At 38.3% G+C, this 15,456-nt stretch overlaps 2 protein-coding genes across 2 annotated transcripts in view; one reads left to right on the plus strand and one right to left on the minus strand.

Annotated features, from left to right (window-relative positions):
- The first annotated feature begins 4,484 nt into the window (after positions 1-4,484).
- On the plus strand, positions 4,485-11,363 carry tyrp1b (tyrosinase-related protein 1b). The gene is made up of 9 exons (XM_055158276.1): positions 4,485-4,498; positions 5,025-5,383; positions 5,556-5,664; positions 6,158-6,371; positions 7,355-7,559; positions 10,125-10,292; positions 10,500-10,679; positions 10,876-11,022; positions 11,113-11,363. The coding sequence occupies exons 1-9, from the start codon at positions 4,485-4,487 to the stop codon at positions 11,316-11,318; spliced, it is 1,602 nt and encodes a 533-aa protein (XP_055014251.1). The 3' UTR covers positions 11,319-11,363.
- Positions 11,364-14,342: 2,979 nt separating this feature from the next.
- Positions 14,343-15,456, minus strand: part of si:dkey-92j12.5 (multiple PDZ domain protein) — a 33,178-nt gene continuing 32,064 nt past the window's right edge. Inside the window, 3 exon segments of the mRNA XM_055158475.1 lie at positions 14,343-14,489; positions 14,723-14,846; positions 15,279-15,382. Of these exon segments, the coding sequence (XP_055014450.1) occupies positions 14,343-14,489; positions 14,723-14,846; positions 15,279-15,382 (375 nt within the window).

Consider the following 15,456-nt stretch of genomic DNA (forward strand, 5'->3'; position numbering starts at 1 on the left):
AGACACTCTTGATGAAGCGCTTTATTCAAGAGAAAAAATTCATCCTTCAGCCCACATATGCATTACAGTAGCATTAAGACCATATGGTGATCATAACTTGTGCTGATAGTATTGGCAATCAGCCTAAAAAATGTATTATAACAACTCCCAATACACTCAATATGTTTGGTTCTCTGACCTATTCTGAGGCCTTAAAAATGTACATACAATTTACCTACCTACATACAGTTTGTCCATACGCCACAAATATAATAAAATCCAAACATTATGAGTCCCATCTCTATGGGAAACTGTATGCCTTATTTGTCCTGGTTATTTTCTCTCCAAATCTATTTTCAGAAACAAGTGTTGAGCTGGGCCTAGAAGCCTGGAAGATTGGGGCTATTTGTGCTGCAGTCCTCCTGGTTTTGGAGACAGTTGTCATCATCGTCTATATCCTGAGAAATCGGAACAAGAACAGGTCGGTAACAGTCTATACCCCACAGAGGTGATTTCTATTGACTCACTCAGCAGGAGCACTCGCTAAATATTCTCTCTGTGTCCAATATTTCTCAGACTGAAGCACAATCCAAAGATGCCTTCTAAAAACCTGCCCAACACTATTATTACTTGCTCTATCTTGCTCAAAGTGTACACAAAATGCATGCTTCCTACAAGCACTTAATAATTCCCACCATAACTGAAGCAGTTTTATAAGATGCAAGATAAGTTTAAGGTGTGCTGTGCAACATTTCTAGTGGAGGGTCCGCCACCTGCTGTCTCCATGGAAATGTTATTGCTTTGTCTAGAATGTTCCACTGTATAGATTAAACCTACCTATCACGAGGAAACAAGCAGGTTATAGCACTCCACTACATTACAATTCAGGTCTTTGGAGAATCACCCTTATGCACAGAAGGAATTACACAAGATAGAAATGTTTAAAGTCATACCATGGAACATTTCAGGCAAAGCAATAACATCTTCATGAAGACAAGTCGGTGGCGGAACCTCCATCAGAAAAGTTGCGCAGTGCATCTTTAACCGATATACCATCACTTTATCTGTAGCTCCATTTTGCCAATCGCTCAAACAGCCATCTGTAAAACCAACAGCACTATAGCCACAGATGGTATGGTTTCTCATGTTGTTGACCAAGCTGCTCGGCTAGCCATTTTGACGCAACATGCAGTTTTGTAGAGAGCAGTATAAAGTAAATTGTTGTATTGTATTCTCTATAGTTCTAGTCGACAGCGGGCGTGTGAAGAGGGCAGTGTGGAGCCAGAAGCTACTACAGGAGGGGACTACAATGATGACACACTACCAGCCAGCAATGGAGACACTCAACAGTACGTTTTATACATGAAAACACAGCATTTAGAGATGTTTTCAGTTCTCTCACACTAAGTTATTTGGGATTATTTTTATGATATGCAATGTGAGAGTATCAGTCACTTTAAAGGTAAATAAACCCACCACCCATTCACTATCTCTAGATGCTATCTACATTACTGCCGTCCAAATTGGGGGAGGTGGAGAATAGGTTTCACATTTGCCAAATCAAATAAACTTGCAGATGGTAGCAAAAAAAAAAAAGAAAAAAGAAAAGAGATTGGTTATAAAGTGATAATTTTGCACTTTTGTAATTTTGTGTATGGTCAATATTTGTCATACTTGTGAGACTTTAACGTAAAAAAAAAAAATATATATATATATATATATATATAGGCATGTTTTATCACACTTCTAATGGATTAGAACATTAATGGGATGATAAAAAATTTAAAATGTAATCACAAAAAGACAACATAATCTTGTACTCTTGTATATGAAATAAAATGTTTATACTGAATTATTTTTAATATCAGAAGCATTCTTTTCAGTTCTACACCACTCCACTCTCTTCGTATCCTTAAACCACATGGCCTCTGTCTAGCTGGTGTGCCAATCTGCTCATGTTCTTTGTTGAATCCCCATAGTCTCTCTGGGAGCCTGATTTTCTGCCTCTACTCAAGTGCTTTCCACAATTACAGTCTACTTGTTAGCAACACCAGCCGGATGCTAACAGACAGTTCCCGGGCGAGTGTGGTGCGGTGACCTGAAAACTGGTATTTTAACAGTAGGCACCAGCTGTGTGCTTCTCAGCTGATTCCCTCTTGGCTGTTCTGTAAGCCGTGTTCTCTGCGTGTCACATGAGAGTGTGAGTCCCGTGAACCCAGGCATTAGCGGGTGTAAGACTGCAATATCTCCTAATCACACTCACCAACATGGATCAATAGTCAACTACAGAGGGCGGTGTAAGGCCATCTGACTGTGTGTATGTGCCTGACAGACGGGCAAAGAAGAAAAATGTGTCAACATGACTGTCTGCTGTTAAGGCAAAAAAAAAAATTCAAATACATGACTGGCAGAAGATAACAAAGCAACACTGAATTATTTAACAGCCGAGGAAATGTGTCCTTGTTAAGAGACTTTGAGAAGCATTGACAATCGCTGGAGAAGGAAACTGATAACAAACAAGCACCTACTAACAAACTTCAGTCTTTGAGAGAGACATTTGAACAACATGGGCAGCAAAGAACCCCTCCATGTTCATGTTCTCTATGGCTGGGAAAGCATGTTATGTGCAAGCCTATGGACCATAAGCATTCACAGAATCTGCAAATGTATGGATACTAGAATATATTAGATGCAACTAGACATATATTTTTGTACATTCAACATTTTGACATTTTTATTACACCGCCTTTGGAAAAGGATTTGGTGAAACCTTTTAGCTTTATGTGATACAACAGATTTCCTCACACAATATGGCGCCAAAGTGACATTAAACATCTGGAGTTTACTTAAGATGGCTGAGAGCCCTAGAGGCTCATCACAAAACAAACAGCACTTTTATAAAACAGTGCACACACAGAACATCGTTACCTGCAATTTGTCAATAATGTCAAAGAATCTATTTATATCCCTAGTCACATAAACTCTAAGACGATTTGCTTTGAACATCTGCTGTAAGACAAGTAAACAGAGCTTTTTGTCTCAATGTTAAATATTGAAAAATAAAGAATAAAGGTTGCATTGGTGTGCTTGCATCAAGAAGAATAAATTAATTTAATTATTACATTCCCAGAAAACAGATACCTTTTCATGTTCTACAGCTACAAACATTGACTATGTCAAAAACTTTCTTTTACAGGACGGGGATTTTAGATCCGTCTAAAGTGGCTTCAACGCTGCTACAGAACAAAGATGAACAGGAAGTGGAACAAGTGATACCCATGTCTGAGCTGCTGCCCAACTCTGCAGAGGACACGGCCAACAGCACAGGAGAGCCCCAGCCCTCACCACACCGCAGGACGCCAGCACTCTGAAGGCCTGACCCAAAACCAGTGCCACTGTTCAGTCCTACACCAAAGTGTCATAACAGTCCAATCATGCAAATGTGTCAACTGCAAAATACACTTCGTTGGTGCTGTTAATGTTAGACTATTCCATTCTATTTGTTGTTTATTATGTTTGTTGTATATAGGTGTGTGAGTAAACTTGTATTAACAGAGGTGTCTGAATGAATGGAAAAAAAATAATTTAAATCAGGAACTGTATTTTGTAAAAAACCTGTTAACTGTCACCACAAGCCAATAATGAAATAAAAAGTTGTTCTTTAATAAATACATATTAACTTCATAAATAATACATACATGCATAATATTGTATTTGCATGTATTTAAATATTCAGATAACTCTGATTTGCATTTTGAGGTTTGACTTTTAAAATAACATTATTGTACAGTTTTGTGATACAGTACCTTTGCAACGAATTCTCATATAATTGGCTGTACAATGACAATGAGTCGATGATGAGTATTGAATAGTGTTTTAAAGGTCTCATATTCCACAAACTGAGTCTTGTGAGCTTTTACCAATGTTATAATCCATCAAAAACATACCTGGAGTTGTGTTTTGTTTCATTCACACATGTTGCAGTAATCCTGTATCATTAGTCTGTCTCTGTCTCCAAAATTCAAAACGCTTTGTTCCACCTTGTGATATTATGTAGTGCTTTTCAAGTTAACAGCTACCTTTATCCTTTCAGTAAATATAGGCAATTCCAGGGCTGAAATTATCATGGTAATTCTAGTTATAAATATAAGTGTATAAAGTTTACCCCGTTACCCCATGACATCACAAGGTGGTACAGTGTTTACAATCTGAGAGAAACCTAAGCATAAATATGTATGAACATGTAAATGAAACAAAATACAGCTCCATGTATGTTTCCGATGAGGAAACAACATTGTAACATAGATCAGATGTGTAATATAGGGCTTTTAATAAAGAATTTTGGAGCCTCTGGTACATTGCTGAGTGCAGTGTGCATAGGTGGTGTGTGTGGTTATACAAGCTCCAGTAAAGTCTGGTCATGCGCTCAGTAGCTATTTAAGCCAGGAAAATACAATGGGCTAACTCTTGGGGGGCTACAGTTCTGGGAGAGAGAGAGGAGCAGCATGCACAGTCAGAGGTAAGGGTACTTAACATTGACCAAAAATTTAATTAACTTTATTATTATTAGTTTACCTGAAGTAAACCTATATCGGCAACTTTCATTCACAACAAATTCAAACTGTACTTTTCTCCAACGGTTTTCTTTCTTTCTTATCTTTCAACAATAATTGCATCAGAAGTCATATTAGTCGCTTTTTCAGTCAATTATATGTTCAAAGGACAGGCAAATCCCACTGCAAATCCTAGCTGAAGCATATCGTCTTTCCCTCTAATGTTTAAGGCATCTCTGCACTTGTATGAGTTGAAAGCTAATGGCTGTGTGAATTATGAATAACGACTGCTGCTGCCTAGAGGGGAATGAGCAAACTTCCGGAGTAATGAGAAGACAATCAGCTTAAACATGAAACAAAGCGACTTACTTTCCTTTACACTTGCCATTCTCTCTGTGGTTTTTACCTCTGTGTTAACCTATATTCCATTGCTGCCTCATTACTCTAGAAATGCCTGAAATGTTCCCTTTTTTCCTCTGTGCTCTCTGACAGCATGTGGAGAGCAGGTGCCTTGGTGCTAACCCTGTGTGCCACTTTAGCGTTGGCGCAGTTCCCCCGAGAGTGTGTGACTCCGGAGGGGCTAAGGAGTGGTCAGTGCTGCCCCTCGCTCAGTGGGCAGGTGGGAGACGAGTGTGGCTCCAGCACAGGCAGGGGGCAGTGCATTTCCATAGCAGCTGACAGCAGACGCCATGGACCCCAATACCCCTACTCTGGACGAGATGACAGGGAGAGATGGCCGCTGAGATTCTTTAATCGCACCTGCCAATGCAATGGCAACTTCAGCGGCTACAACTGCGGGCGCTGTCGGCATGGGCTGACTGGCCCTAACTGTGATCAGAGAGTGTCTGTGGGTAAGGAACCACATTCATCAACAATCCCTTTAACTGTGTTTATCTCATCCCTTTAATGCTCTTGTGTCCTGCTGGGCCTGGCTCATGTGAACAAACAACAGCAAACATTAACTGGTAAAAAAAACAACTGAAGTCTAGATGAATTTTAATCTCATTGTCCTTCACTCCCCAGTGAGAAGAAATATCATGCAGATGAGTGCAGCTGAGAAACAAGCTTTTGTGAATGCTTTGGACCAGGCTAAGAGGACTGTTCACCCTGACCTCGTCATCTGCACAAGAAGGTACATAAATATACACTCAATAATGTTGTGTTCTGATTAATTTTTAGAATCCAAAAATCTTGTTAAACTCTCAGTAAACTGGCATTACACTGTGGCTTTGTAAAAATGCTTTTAAAAACAGCAGGAAATTTAAAAATAACAATATATTCATAATAGAAGTAAGGGGGGAATTATAGGTCAAATAAAAAGGTTCTGAGCAAGATATTATACTGTAAATCAATGGACTTGATAGGAAACATACATAGAATCAAGTTCTACCCTGGCCACATAAGAAATGTAATACAATTTCTCTTCAAAAAAAAAGAAAAGAAAATTAGGTACAGCCATTGCAAATCGTCTGCCCCCTAAAGGCAATAATTTGCATAATTTACTTCTGCACTTGGGACAAACATGAGAAATACAATCATTATATTACTAACAGACTAACACAGTGCTTAAAATCACATGGTATGAACTTGTTTCCTTTACATAAATACAAGTGTGTGTTCATTAGGTATCAGGAGGTGTTTGGGCCCGACGGAAACACTCCCCAGTTTGAAAACATCACAATCTATAATTACTTTGTATGGACACACTACTACTCTGTGAGCAAGACGTACCTGGGGCCAGGACAAGCCAGCTTTGGAGGTGTCGACTTCTCCCATGAGGGCCCTGGCTTTGTCACATGGCACCGCTTTCATCTGATGCAATTGGAGAGAGACATGCAGGTGTGTGAAAGGACACTATGCTTATATTTAGACACAAGAGGAAAACTGAGGAGAAAAAGAAGAGTGTGGGTGGTGGAATAATAAGGCAATATAGTGGAGAAGTGGATTTGGATGAATAGATTAGTACAATTATATACAGTCTGTTAGAGAGGTGTGACAAACTGAATCATAAATACAACAATGTTACATACTACAGTTTTTGATATAACACCTTCCTGTTTATGAGAATTTGGCAAAGGAGCCTAGTCAAAATTATCAGGATCCATATGAAGGTTAAGGTTAGCCTTTATTGTTCCTGTAGGGAAATATTCAAGTTCCAATCCTGCAGTATTTCGATGTAAGATACTGATGGGAAACACAAACTACAAACCCGAAATTATTGATGTAGTAGAAGAATATTTAAAATATGGGGGCTAATTGATATCATATAAACCAAATTATCATCCTTATTTCTTAACTGCTTAGGCCATGAAAATTTAAAGTTTCTTTATTTTAGGGTGGTTGAAAGTATTAAAAATCAGAACTAGATATAAAGATACAAATATAAACAAATAAACAATTTCCTAAATAGATTTTCTATTTCCTAAATAGATGTTGAATGATCTTGAGCATATAAGAAGCTGTATAAGAACTCATGGTAACATAAAGAAATTACTATTATTTTGTATCTTTTTAAGTCTGTTGCTTAAAAATAAACAATTAAATTATTATAATTATTTCTAAATTATCATCGTAGTATAGAAATTGGCATTGAGTATTGACACAATTACTTAAACATCAACATCTTTGAAATTTAAGTATCGTGACAACACCACTTTGTTTAGAATGTATTTTTTTTACTACCGTACACAGCAGCAATATGTCACCTGGCTAATTAACTATCCCAGCCTGAAATGCCATGCTACACTGATACACCTTTCTCTGTAAACATATTTGCACAGTACTGGAGGTGTGTAACTTCAAATTTCTGTGTTTGTTTCCAGGATATGCTGGGGGACCCCACCTTTGCCCTGCCATACTGGAACTTCGCCATCGGGGGCAGCGACTGTGACATTTGCACAGATGACTTGATGGGGGACAGGAGCAGCTTCGAAGTAAACGGCATTAGCCCCAACTCTGTCTTCTCCCAGTGGAGGGTCGTCTGCGAGAGCGTGGAAGACTATGACACGCAAGGCACCATCTGCAACAGTAAGGGCACAACACAATGTCATTCACCACAGGAGAGGGAGGAGAGAGGGAGAGGGCTGCTGATGTACAACTTTGTCTCAGCTGCATCAGAAAAGAGGGCAAAGAGCTCATAAAGAGTGCATGCAGAACGTAAGCGCCTATAAATAAAACCTCACAGCTGTTGTGCTGCAGTCGAAATGGCCTGCAATTTCTGCAGTTTGTTTGCAGTAACAGTTAAATAAATAAAAATTTTAGCCAGACAAAAATGCAAACAGTGAAAATATTACTCCGGACACCCATTTTAACTATAATAATAAAGCTTAAAACCTGCCTTGCCAAAGAATTCCTTTATCCTAGGCCAAGACAAAAAAATAACAGTAATTTTATTAATTTGCCATATCCATCCAAAAACATAATACACTAGAAATGTGGTAATAGTTTTCCTTTATAATCCTAATATCAACTGGACAAAAATCAAGAACCCCTTTCAAATAGACATATATCTGGATGAGTGCTCTAAATAAAACTTTGTAATAGATTTTCCCCTTGAATACAAAATTATATATTCTCAATTTTCTTTTCAGACCCTAGTATCTGCCAGTGACCTTGAGAATTTTGGTGTTATCAAGATTTTCACGTAGTAGACAACAGCATAGTATTGTGCAGAAAAAATCTTGCAACCTGCCACATCAATTCACCAAATCATCTTCAAACAGTTGAACAAGGAGCCAGATGGTTTATAATCAGATTTAATACAGACCTATTCAAATACAATGATATGTTTGGCTGTAGGCTACTGTTGTAAGAAGGATCAGATTTCATTCCACTCCAGATTAAAACCTGCTCTGTTACCTTTTCCCCCATTTTTCCAATGCCTACCACTTGCCTTACAATAATTAGCAATGTCAATCCACTTGTTCTGTTACAAAGATGGGAGCTCCTTTTGAACAATTTCTCATAGAGTGAAAAGAGTCAAGAATTTGGTTCATGTGAGCAGTATCTTGTGAGTGATCAGCCTCATTAATTCCCTCAGAGATTTGAAGCAGGTTTGGTATGTCCTGCATCAACAAGCATCATCGCCTTAAATGGGTGAAGGGGAGGGAGCGGGAGCCTCGTTTGTGCTAGATGAAGACAGGAATCTCAGTTTCTTTGATCTGGGGGAATAATCTTCAAACAGGCAACTTGGTTATGTAGCTCTCTTGTTTTCGTGCCCATGTGAGTGCATATGTACTAGGAGAAAAGGGGAAGGCACAATCAACCACAGTCACAATGCTCCTACTCACTACTGTTGACTGGTACTGAATAATAGACAACGAAATGTGCCTCGCTGTCATGTTTAAGTCTGATCAAGCTAGTCTAGTCTTCTATGGAATTAGAGGGGGGATAAATAATGCAATGTTTCTAAACAGTCTAATATTCTGTGGGGACCTCTGGCCTACATATGAACTTGGTGGCCTACTAAACAAAAAGTTCAGACAAAACAAAACTTTAATGGGAGTACATGTGCAGCTCTTGTAGAGGATTTCAAATATCCAGCCATTACCTAGATGCCTATAGGCCTGTCACAATAGCAAATTTAGTATACATTGTTAAAGAAAATAAACGCTAAATGATAATGTTAAACTAATTTATGCCACTGACACAATAGCCCTACAGAAGGATAAACCCCAAAATTATTCTAAATGTATAATATGGTTAAAAAAAAAAAAACTGAAGCCATTTTAATCACTTTAGTAGTGAGTGTGTGTATTCATATTGAGCCATAGTTACCTCCGCCAAGGAGGTTATGTTTTTGCCGGCGTTTGTCTGTTTGTTTGTTTGTTTGTTTGTTTGTCTGTTAGCAACATAACTCAAAAAGTTATGGACCGATTTTGATGAAATTTTCAGGATTTGTTGGAAATGTGAAAAGGAAGAACTGATTTCATTTTGGGGGTGATCCGGAAGAAATCCTGGATTCTGGATCACTTTGAAATTTTTGTTAACATTGTGGTAAATGGGGCCAAAAATTTTGTTTCTCAATATCTCGGTTAATTATTGACCAAACCCCATGAAATTTGACTCAGGGATGGACAATGGGATCCTCTTTCATATTCCAAAGGCTGATCCAGATCTGATCCAGAAGACTGATTTTATCGCAATTTATATAAAAAATGGGGGTAGTCCTTGGCGGAGGTCTGCGCTCTCTGAGTGCTTTTCTAGTTATTTATGCAACCCTCCAGAGCTCAAATCTGATCACAGGACTGAAAAATACCAAAAAGTTCCTCACTAGTACAAAGAAAAAGTCCACAAAATAAATGCTTACTCCCAAAATGTAGTTTTCCATCAAACATATATTAAATTATATGTTGAAATAGTAATTATCATGAGATCTAGAGTGGTTCAGGAAATAGCCCCCCAGTTAAGTGAAGGTTGGGGGAAGCTCACATCCATTCATTCATATATTAGTTTATCATTATCTTAACTTTCTTTGGCTTATCTTCTAGGAACCTCAGCAAATCTATTTAGATGCGATACTACGAGAGTATAATTATACGATGTGCTAAGGACATTTTAATGCAATCCATTACTGTTACCACTACAATACAGATACTGAGACCAGTCCCATCAGGAGGAATCCAGCAGGGAATGTGGCCCGCCCAATGGTCCAGAGACTGCCAGAGCCAAAAGATGTTTTAGACTGTCTACAGCTGAATACGTTTGACACGCCTCCTTACTACTCCACCTCATCAGAGAGCTTCAGGAACACCATTGAAGGTAGCTACATGCAAAGTACACAAAGTAAAATGGATGATAAAATACTTTTGAAATAACTCGCTGATGAATCTCAAAGCCAGAAACTAGAGTCGCGCTCCATACTCCACCCACACTCACATATGGTTTGCTCCAACACAACATTTGTTATTGCTAATTTTGGAAATACACTTATTTCACGTGATGCCTTTTGTCTATTGTGTTTTCTAGGCTACAGTGCCCCCCAGGGGACATATGACCCTGTTATTCGGAGCCTCCATAACCTGGCCCACCTCTTTTTGAATGGGACAGGAGGGCAGACTCACCTCTCACCCAACGACCCCATCTTTGTCCTGCTGCACACATTCACTGATGCAATCTTTGATGAGTGGCTCCGCAGACACCAACCCGGTACATTTACTCTACTTTCATTCACTCATTTTTGTTTTCATTTATAGTAATAATGTTTTACAGGCCTGTAGTAAGAATTTATGTCTTTTGTATGGTGACATGTTGCTAAAAATATATTTTAAAAAGCAGTGACACAGGCTTTTGTCCTTTGTGAAACTTTGAAATTAGAATGAAGAGTGATTGTATATGTGTGCAGGTGAGGTTGTTTATCCAGAAGAAAATGCTCCTATTGGCCACAATCGCCAATTCAACATGGTTCCATTCTGGCCTCCTGTGACCAATGCTGAGATGTTCGTGGCTGCTCCAGAGAACCTGGGCTACTCCTATGAAGTAGCATGGCCTGGTCAGTTCTTCTAATACATGCTTTAAGTGTTTATATCCACTAACGAACCTTTGATAAACATGGGTGACTGTTCCTCTCTCCTCTGTGCAGAGCGTGAGTTCACAGTCTCTGAGGTCATCACCATAGCCATTGTTGCAGCGGTGCTGGTGGTGGCAGTGGTCGGAGGGGTCATTGCATGTGCGGTCCGTGCTCGGACCTACAGATCAGCTGAGGGACTGGAGCCACTTCTGGGAGAGACTTTCCGTCGATATTCTGAGGATGACAGGAGACTGGACAAATCACAATCAGTTGTCTAAAAAAATGCCCTTAAAAAGGCCTTAACATTTAATGCATAACTTTTGTTTTTGTACTCCCTCTAAACTTCTAATAAAGCTGAACTGGTTTTGAACTAAGAGCTGACTGTGTGGGTGACATTTTGATGACAGTAAATTGTGAAGTTTGTAGTAGAAGGGAGGTCAGACAGTCTGTGTCAGATAATAAAGCGGAAAACGGCTATTTTTGGCACACCTACTGCAGGTTGTATTTAACCCGCTTCCTTCACAATAGGATGTAAACATGAGAACTCAAGACAGAAATATAGAGCCTATATTGGAGCTCAACCAACTATTACACCGCACACAGACTCTCTAGACCACAGGTGTCAAACATAAGGCCCGGGGGCCAGATCCGGCCCTCCAAGACCTTTAATCTGGCCCTCGGCTGATTTTCTACTAAAATATTTTAATTATATTTTCTATTAAAATATTGGTAATTTTCTGCGCCACTTAGTATAGCAGCGTCTCCAGCGTCTCTGTGCGTGGCCCCTCCCACCAGAGCAGCACAAATGAAGACTTGTCTCTTTCCAAACGCTCTTAAATCGATCGAGTTGACGATCGTTTTGACTGTTGACCATGACACCCTCATCAGCAAAATGTCCAACATGAGAAAAGTGGAGCCGAGTGCAGGATTTTCCAAGAAAAATCGACTTATTCCTATTTGCAAACAAGTTCATGTTAAAACATTGTGTTGAAATTGCATTTTTTTTTAAGTTTCAGGTTGTTCATCTGAATATAATATTTTTTTTTTTTTAAAGAGTTCATCGTTAAAAAAGATTTCTGTAATAGTTTTGTGTTTCTCTGCACAAATATTTGAAGTTATTGTTATTTTTGGGGTTTATATGACATGAGTTTTCTGATCCGGCTCCTTCAAAGTAGGTTGGATACGGCCCCCCGACCAAAATGAGTTTGACACCCCTGCTCTAGACAAGACTATAGCCTATAGTTAGAATACATCGATCAAAACATAGCAAATAACAAATGCAATTTGGCATAAGGGGATTCTGGTGCAGTGCTAAATTAGCAAACATTTAGCACTGCTGTTAATCAGTTGGTATTTCTAATATTTTACAGCATGAATAACAGTAATGACTTACCAGTCACCTGTTACGGTCATAGGCGGAAATTATGGACACGCATTTTAATGCAAAAAGTTAAATATCTAATTTACTTTTTTAATCAACTTATGAAACTTCAGGGGTGAAGTGTGGAAGGCGCCAACGCAACGATCAGTGGTTCATTGGAACACAGACACTGCCCCTGTGTGGTGAAAGAGCGTTACTGCGCAAAATGCAGAAACCCAAAATATATTTTTGCCAAAACATTGCTATTGCTATTCCTGAGTTGTTGTTATTTTTTTTCATAGTTTAATAAAAAATAAATCGTAATTTTACCATATCTATAGACACATTGGCATCAGCATGGTATCTGCTCCTATCTGTTCCTAGTTTATGCTGTGCAATAAACTGCCTATTTGAAGTTACTGTTGTGCATATCTTAATTTAACTCAAAGAAAAAACTGAGTCAGCAACTGCCCAAAAACATTCTGCAACACATCTTGTGGCTCATGGGGATAACTGGGAAAAATAAAAGTCTATTTACAGCTATTTGGCTGTGCTTTGTGTTCAGACAGGGTACACTAACTGAACAAATATGAGACGAAAGAACAAGCACTTGGCTGCTTGTCTCTGGCTATTTCAAAGACCTAGATCAAAACTTAGGATGCTTTTAAAATACACAGAAACATTAAGTAATAATGTGTACATTGTTTTTATTCATGGTTACTTTATTTGTCATGCTTACAATTTAAATAATATATCTTAAAATCCTTCTTGTGCCAGCTTTTGAAATTGGACGTGATTCATCTGGGGAAGGATAAAGCAGACGCTGTTGCCTGGACTTCAATAAAGCCCACAATGTGAACAGATGGCTTTGATTAATGCAGAGCCACCAGCAGAATCTCCCCAGATAACTCCTGTTTTCTAAATGAGACATTTGTGTGCAAATGTATTGTTTGTCTCCGCTAACTATCTTAATTAAAGGTAATTTTGGTCCATGTGGAATCAGGTTGAAAATATCTCCAGTATATAATTCAATGTGGATTCTCTGTGGATTTTTAACAATCTATGAAAAGATGCCTCTATAATGCTCTTACAAGACAACAAGATTAAGTCTTTAAAATAATCCAGTCACTAAATGTATAGTCAAGAGCAAACATTTATTGTGTCATAATATTATTACAATCAGTTATGTTATGTTGTTCACAGACAGCTGAAAAAGAATGAGAACAGATCACACTTATAAAACAGTGGCTTCACATTAAGACTGTAAATATGAGGCTTCACATTAAGACTGTACATAAAACAATAACAAAATGGCTAAAAACAAGTTATAAAGACTATGAAAACAGCAACAAACAAGTAATAATATCCTGAAGCAAGCTTTGTGTCACATATACAGTAAGTTGCTCGCGACCATTTGCAACTTCTTTATTTGTGATGGCTATTGATGCTATCTCTGAAATGAATATTTAATACCACATACACATAACTACTACTTATCTATCGATTATGAGCCTGTGTAGAATAATCCATGAACACAAATAATTAAAATAAATCATTATAGTAAAGCCATATAAAAATGTATTGGCAGAAGCACTTGGCATGGTTCAGGTCTTTTGACAAACCTACACTTTATTACTATCATAGAATTATTAGGCTGAACAAGTACTTTGTAATTGCAGGACTTGGTACTGAAATATAAATAACTTAAAGTGAAGGTATAATGAACTATACTGCACTGGTGGATTGATTTTGACATTATGTTGCCATATTCACCTATAATCAAGCATTACAGAATACACCTTTCTTTTGCAGTTTTTATACACATACAGATGTCAACATAAAATGCTCATTTATAATCATAGTGGTTCAGTAAGAGCTTACATTGCTGATTTTGTTAAGCCTACTTTCTCAGTTTATTTTTATCTGTTCTGTTCATCTTTCCTTAAGACAGTACAGTGAGGACCACAGTTCCCTTGGTCTTCTTAAGGATTTCTACAGCCTCAGCATGAGTGACTCCTTCAAGACAATGTCCATTCACAGCAATAATTTGATCTCCACGTTTTAGCTGACCATCTTCTATGGCTGCACCCTAAAAACAAAATATTGATGAGATAGCATACTCTGTGCATTTACATGAACCAATATAATTTCCATGAGGTATCTGAAACATAAAGGGAAATAAAGTCCCACGTGATGAAATACATTTTTATTGTAACACAGTGGAGTGTCTGTTGTGAAATAGTCCATTATAAATGTGCATTTTAACAGACCCCTGAAGTGAAATTCACATGAAATACGTGTCCCTGGAGGATTGTCTCTCACCTTGTTGAAGACAGTTTTCACATAGATGGGCAAATCTCCATGGGGGCTTCCAAACCCTCCCACTATGCTGAAGCCCAGACCATAAGAGCCTCTCTCCAGGCTGATAGTCTTGTACTTGCGAGCACTGCGGGACATAAAGAAAACAACAGCAATTGTAATCAAACAAGAACGTGAATATGTCCATGAACAGAAGATATTCAGGTTATTTAACGTTATGGCAACAAACATAGGCAAATAAGTAGCTGTTAGTGGCCACTTATAGTAGTTAAAAGTAGCAGTAGTACAAATAATATTTGCAGCAGCAAAGGAAGTAGCTCTTCAACCAATCAGCAGTTTGGCGGTTCAAACCATTTTCAGACCAAGTGCACTTTACCTGCCTTTACTTCAGTGCTGATGTGTTATGAATGAGAGTGTGTTTTGAGTGTGATTAAAATTTGCCCATGGCTGAAACTCAGTGTATACATCAACCTGCGCTGTCCCAACAAACTAAACACATAATAGTAGCCATTTACATTACAGTTTACAATAACAAATGTTTTAATAAATCAAACATTACCACAGCTTGTTGTGTCGGCATGGCAAGCCGCTGGGTTGTTCTAATGATGCTGAAGAGCTTTCACTGGACTCCCCTGTGGTACACTCATTCATGGATGAAGTCACCTAAAAACATTTTAACAATGTTATAATCTGTATCATATATACAAACAGTGAATGCAAAAAAAAATCTTCAGAGT

The sequence above is a fragment of the Boleophthalmus pectinirostris genome, unplaced genomic scaffold (genome assembly GCF_026225935.1).
Source record: "Boleophthalmus pectinirostris isolate CB_2022bp ecotype Guang Dong unplaced genomic scaffold, ASM2622593v1 HiC_scaffold_22, whole genome shotgun sequence".
NCBI lineage: Eukaryota > Metazoa > Chordata > Actinopteri > Gobiiformes > Gobiidae > Boleophthalmus > Boleophthalmus pectinirostris.

Bases quoted from the DNA above. Each gene is read 5' to 3' on its own strand.
- tyrp1b (XM_055158276.1), top strand. The intron at 10,680-10,875 runs GTACATTTACTC...ATATGTGTGCAG, and splicing joins GCTCCGCAGACACCAACCCG to GTGAGGTTGTTTATCCAGAA. The intron at 11,023-11,112 runs GTCAGTTCTTCT...TCCTCTGTGCAG, and splicing joins CTATGAAGTAGCATGGCCTG to AGCGTGAGTTCACAGTCTCT.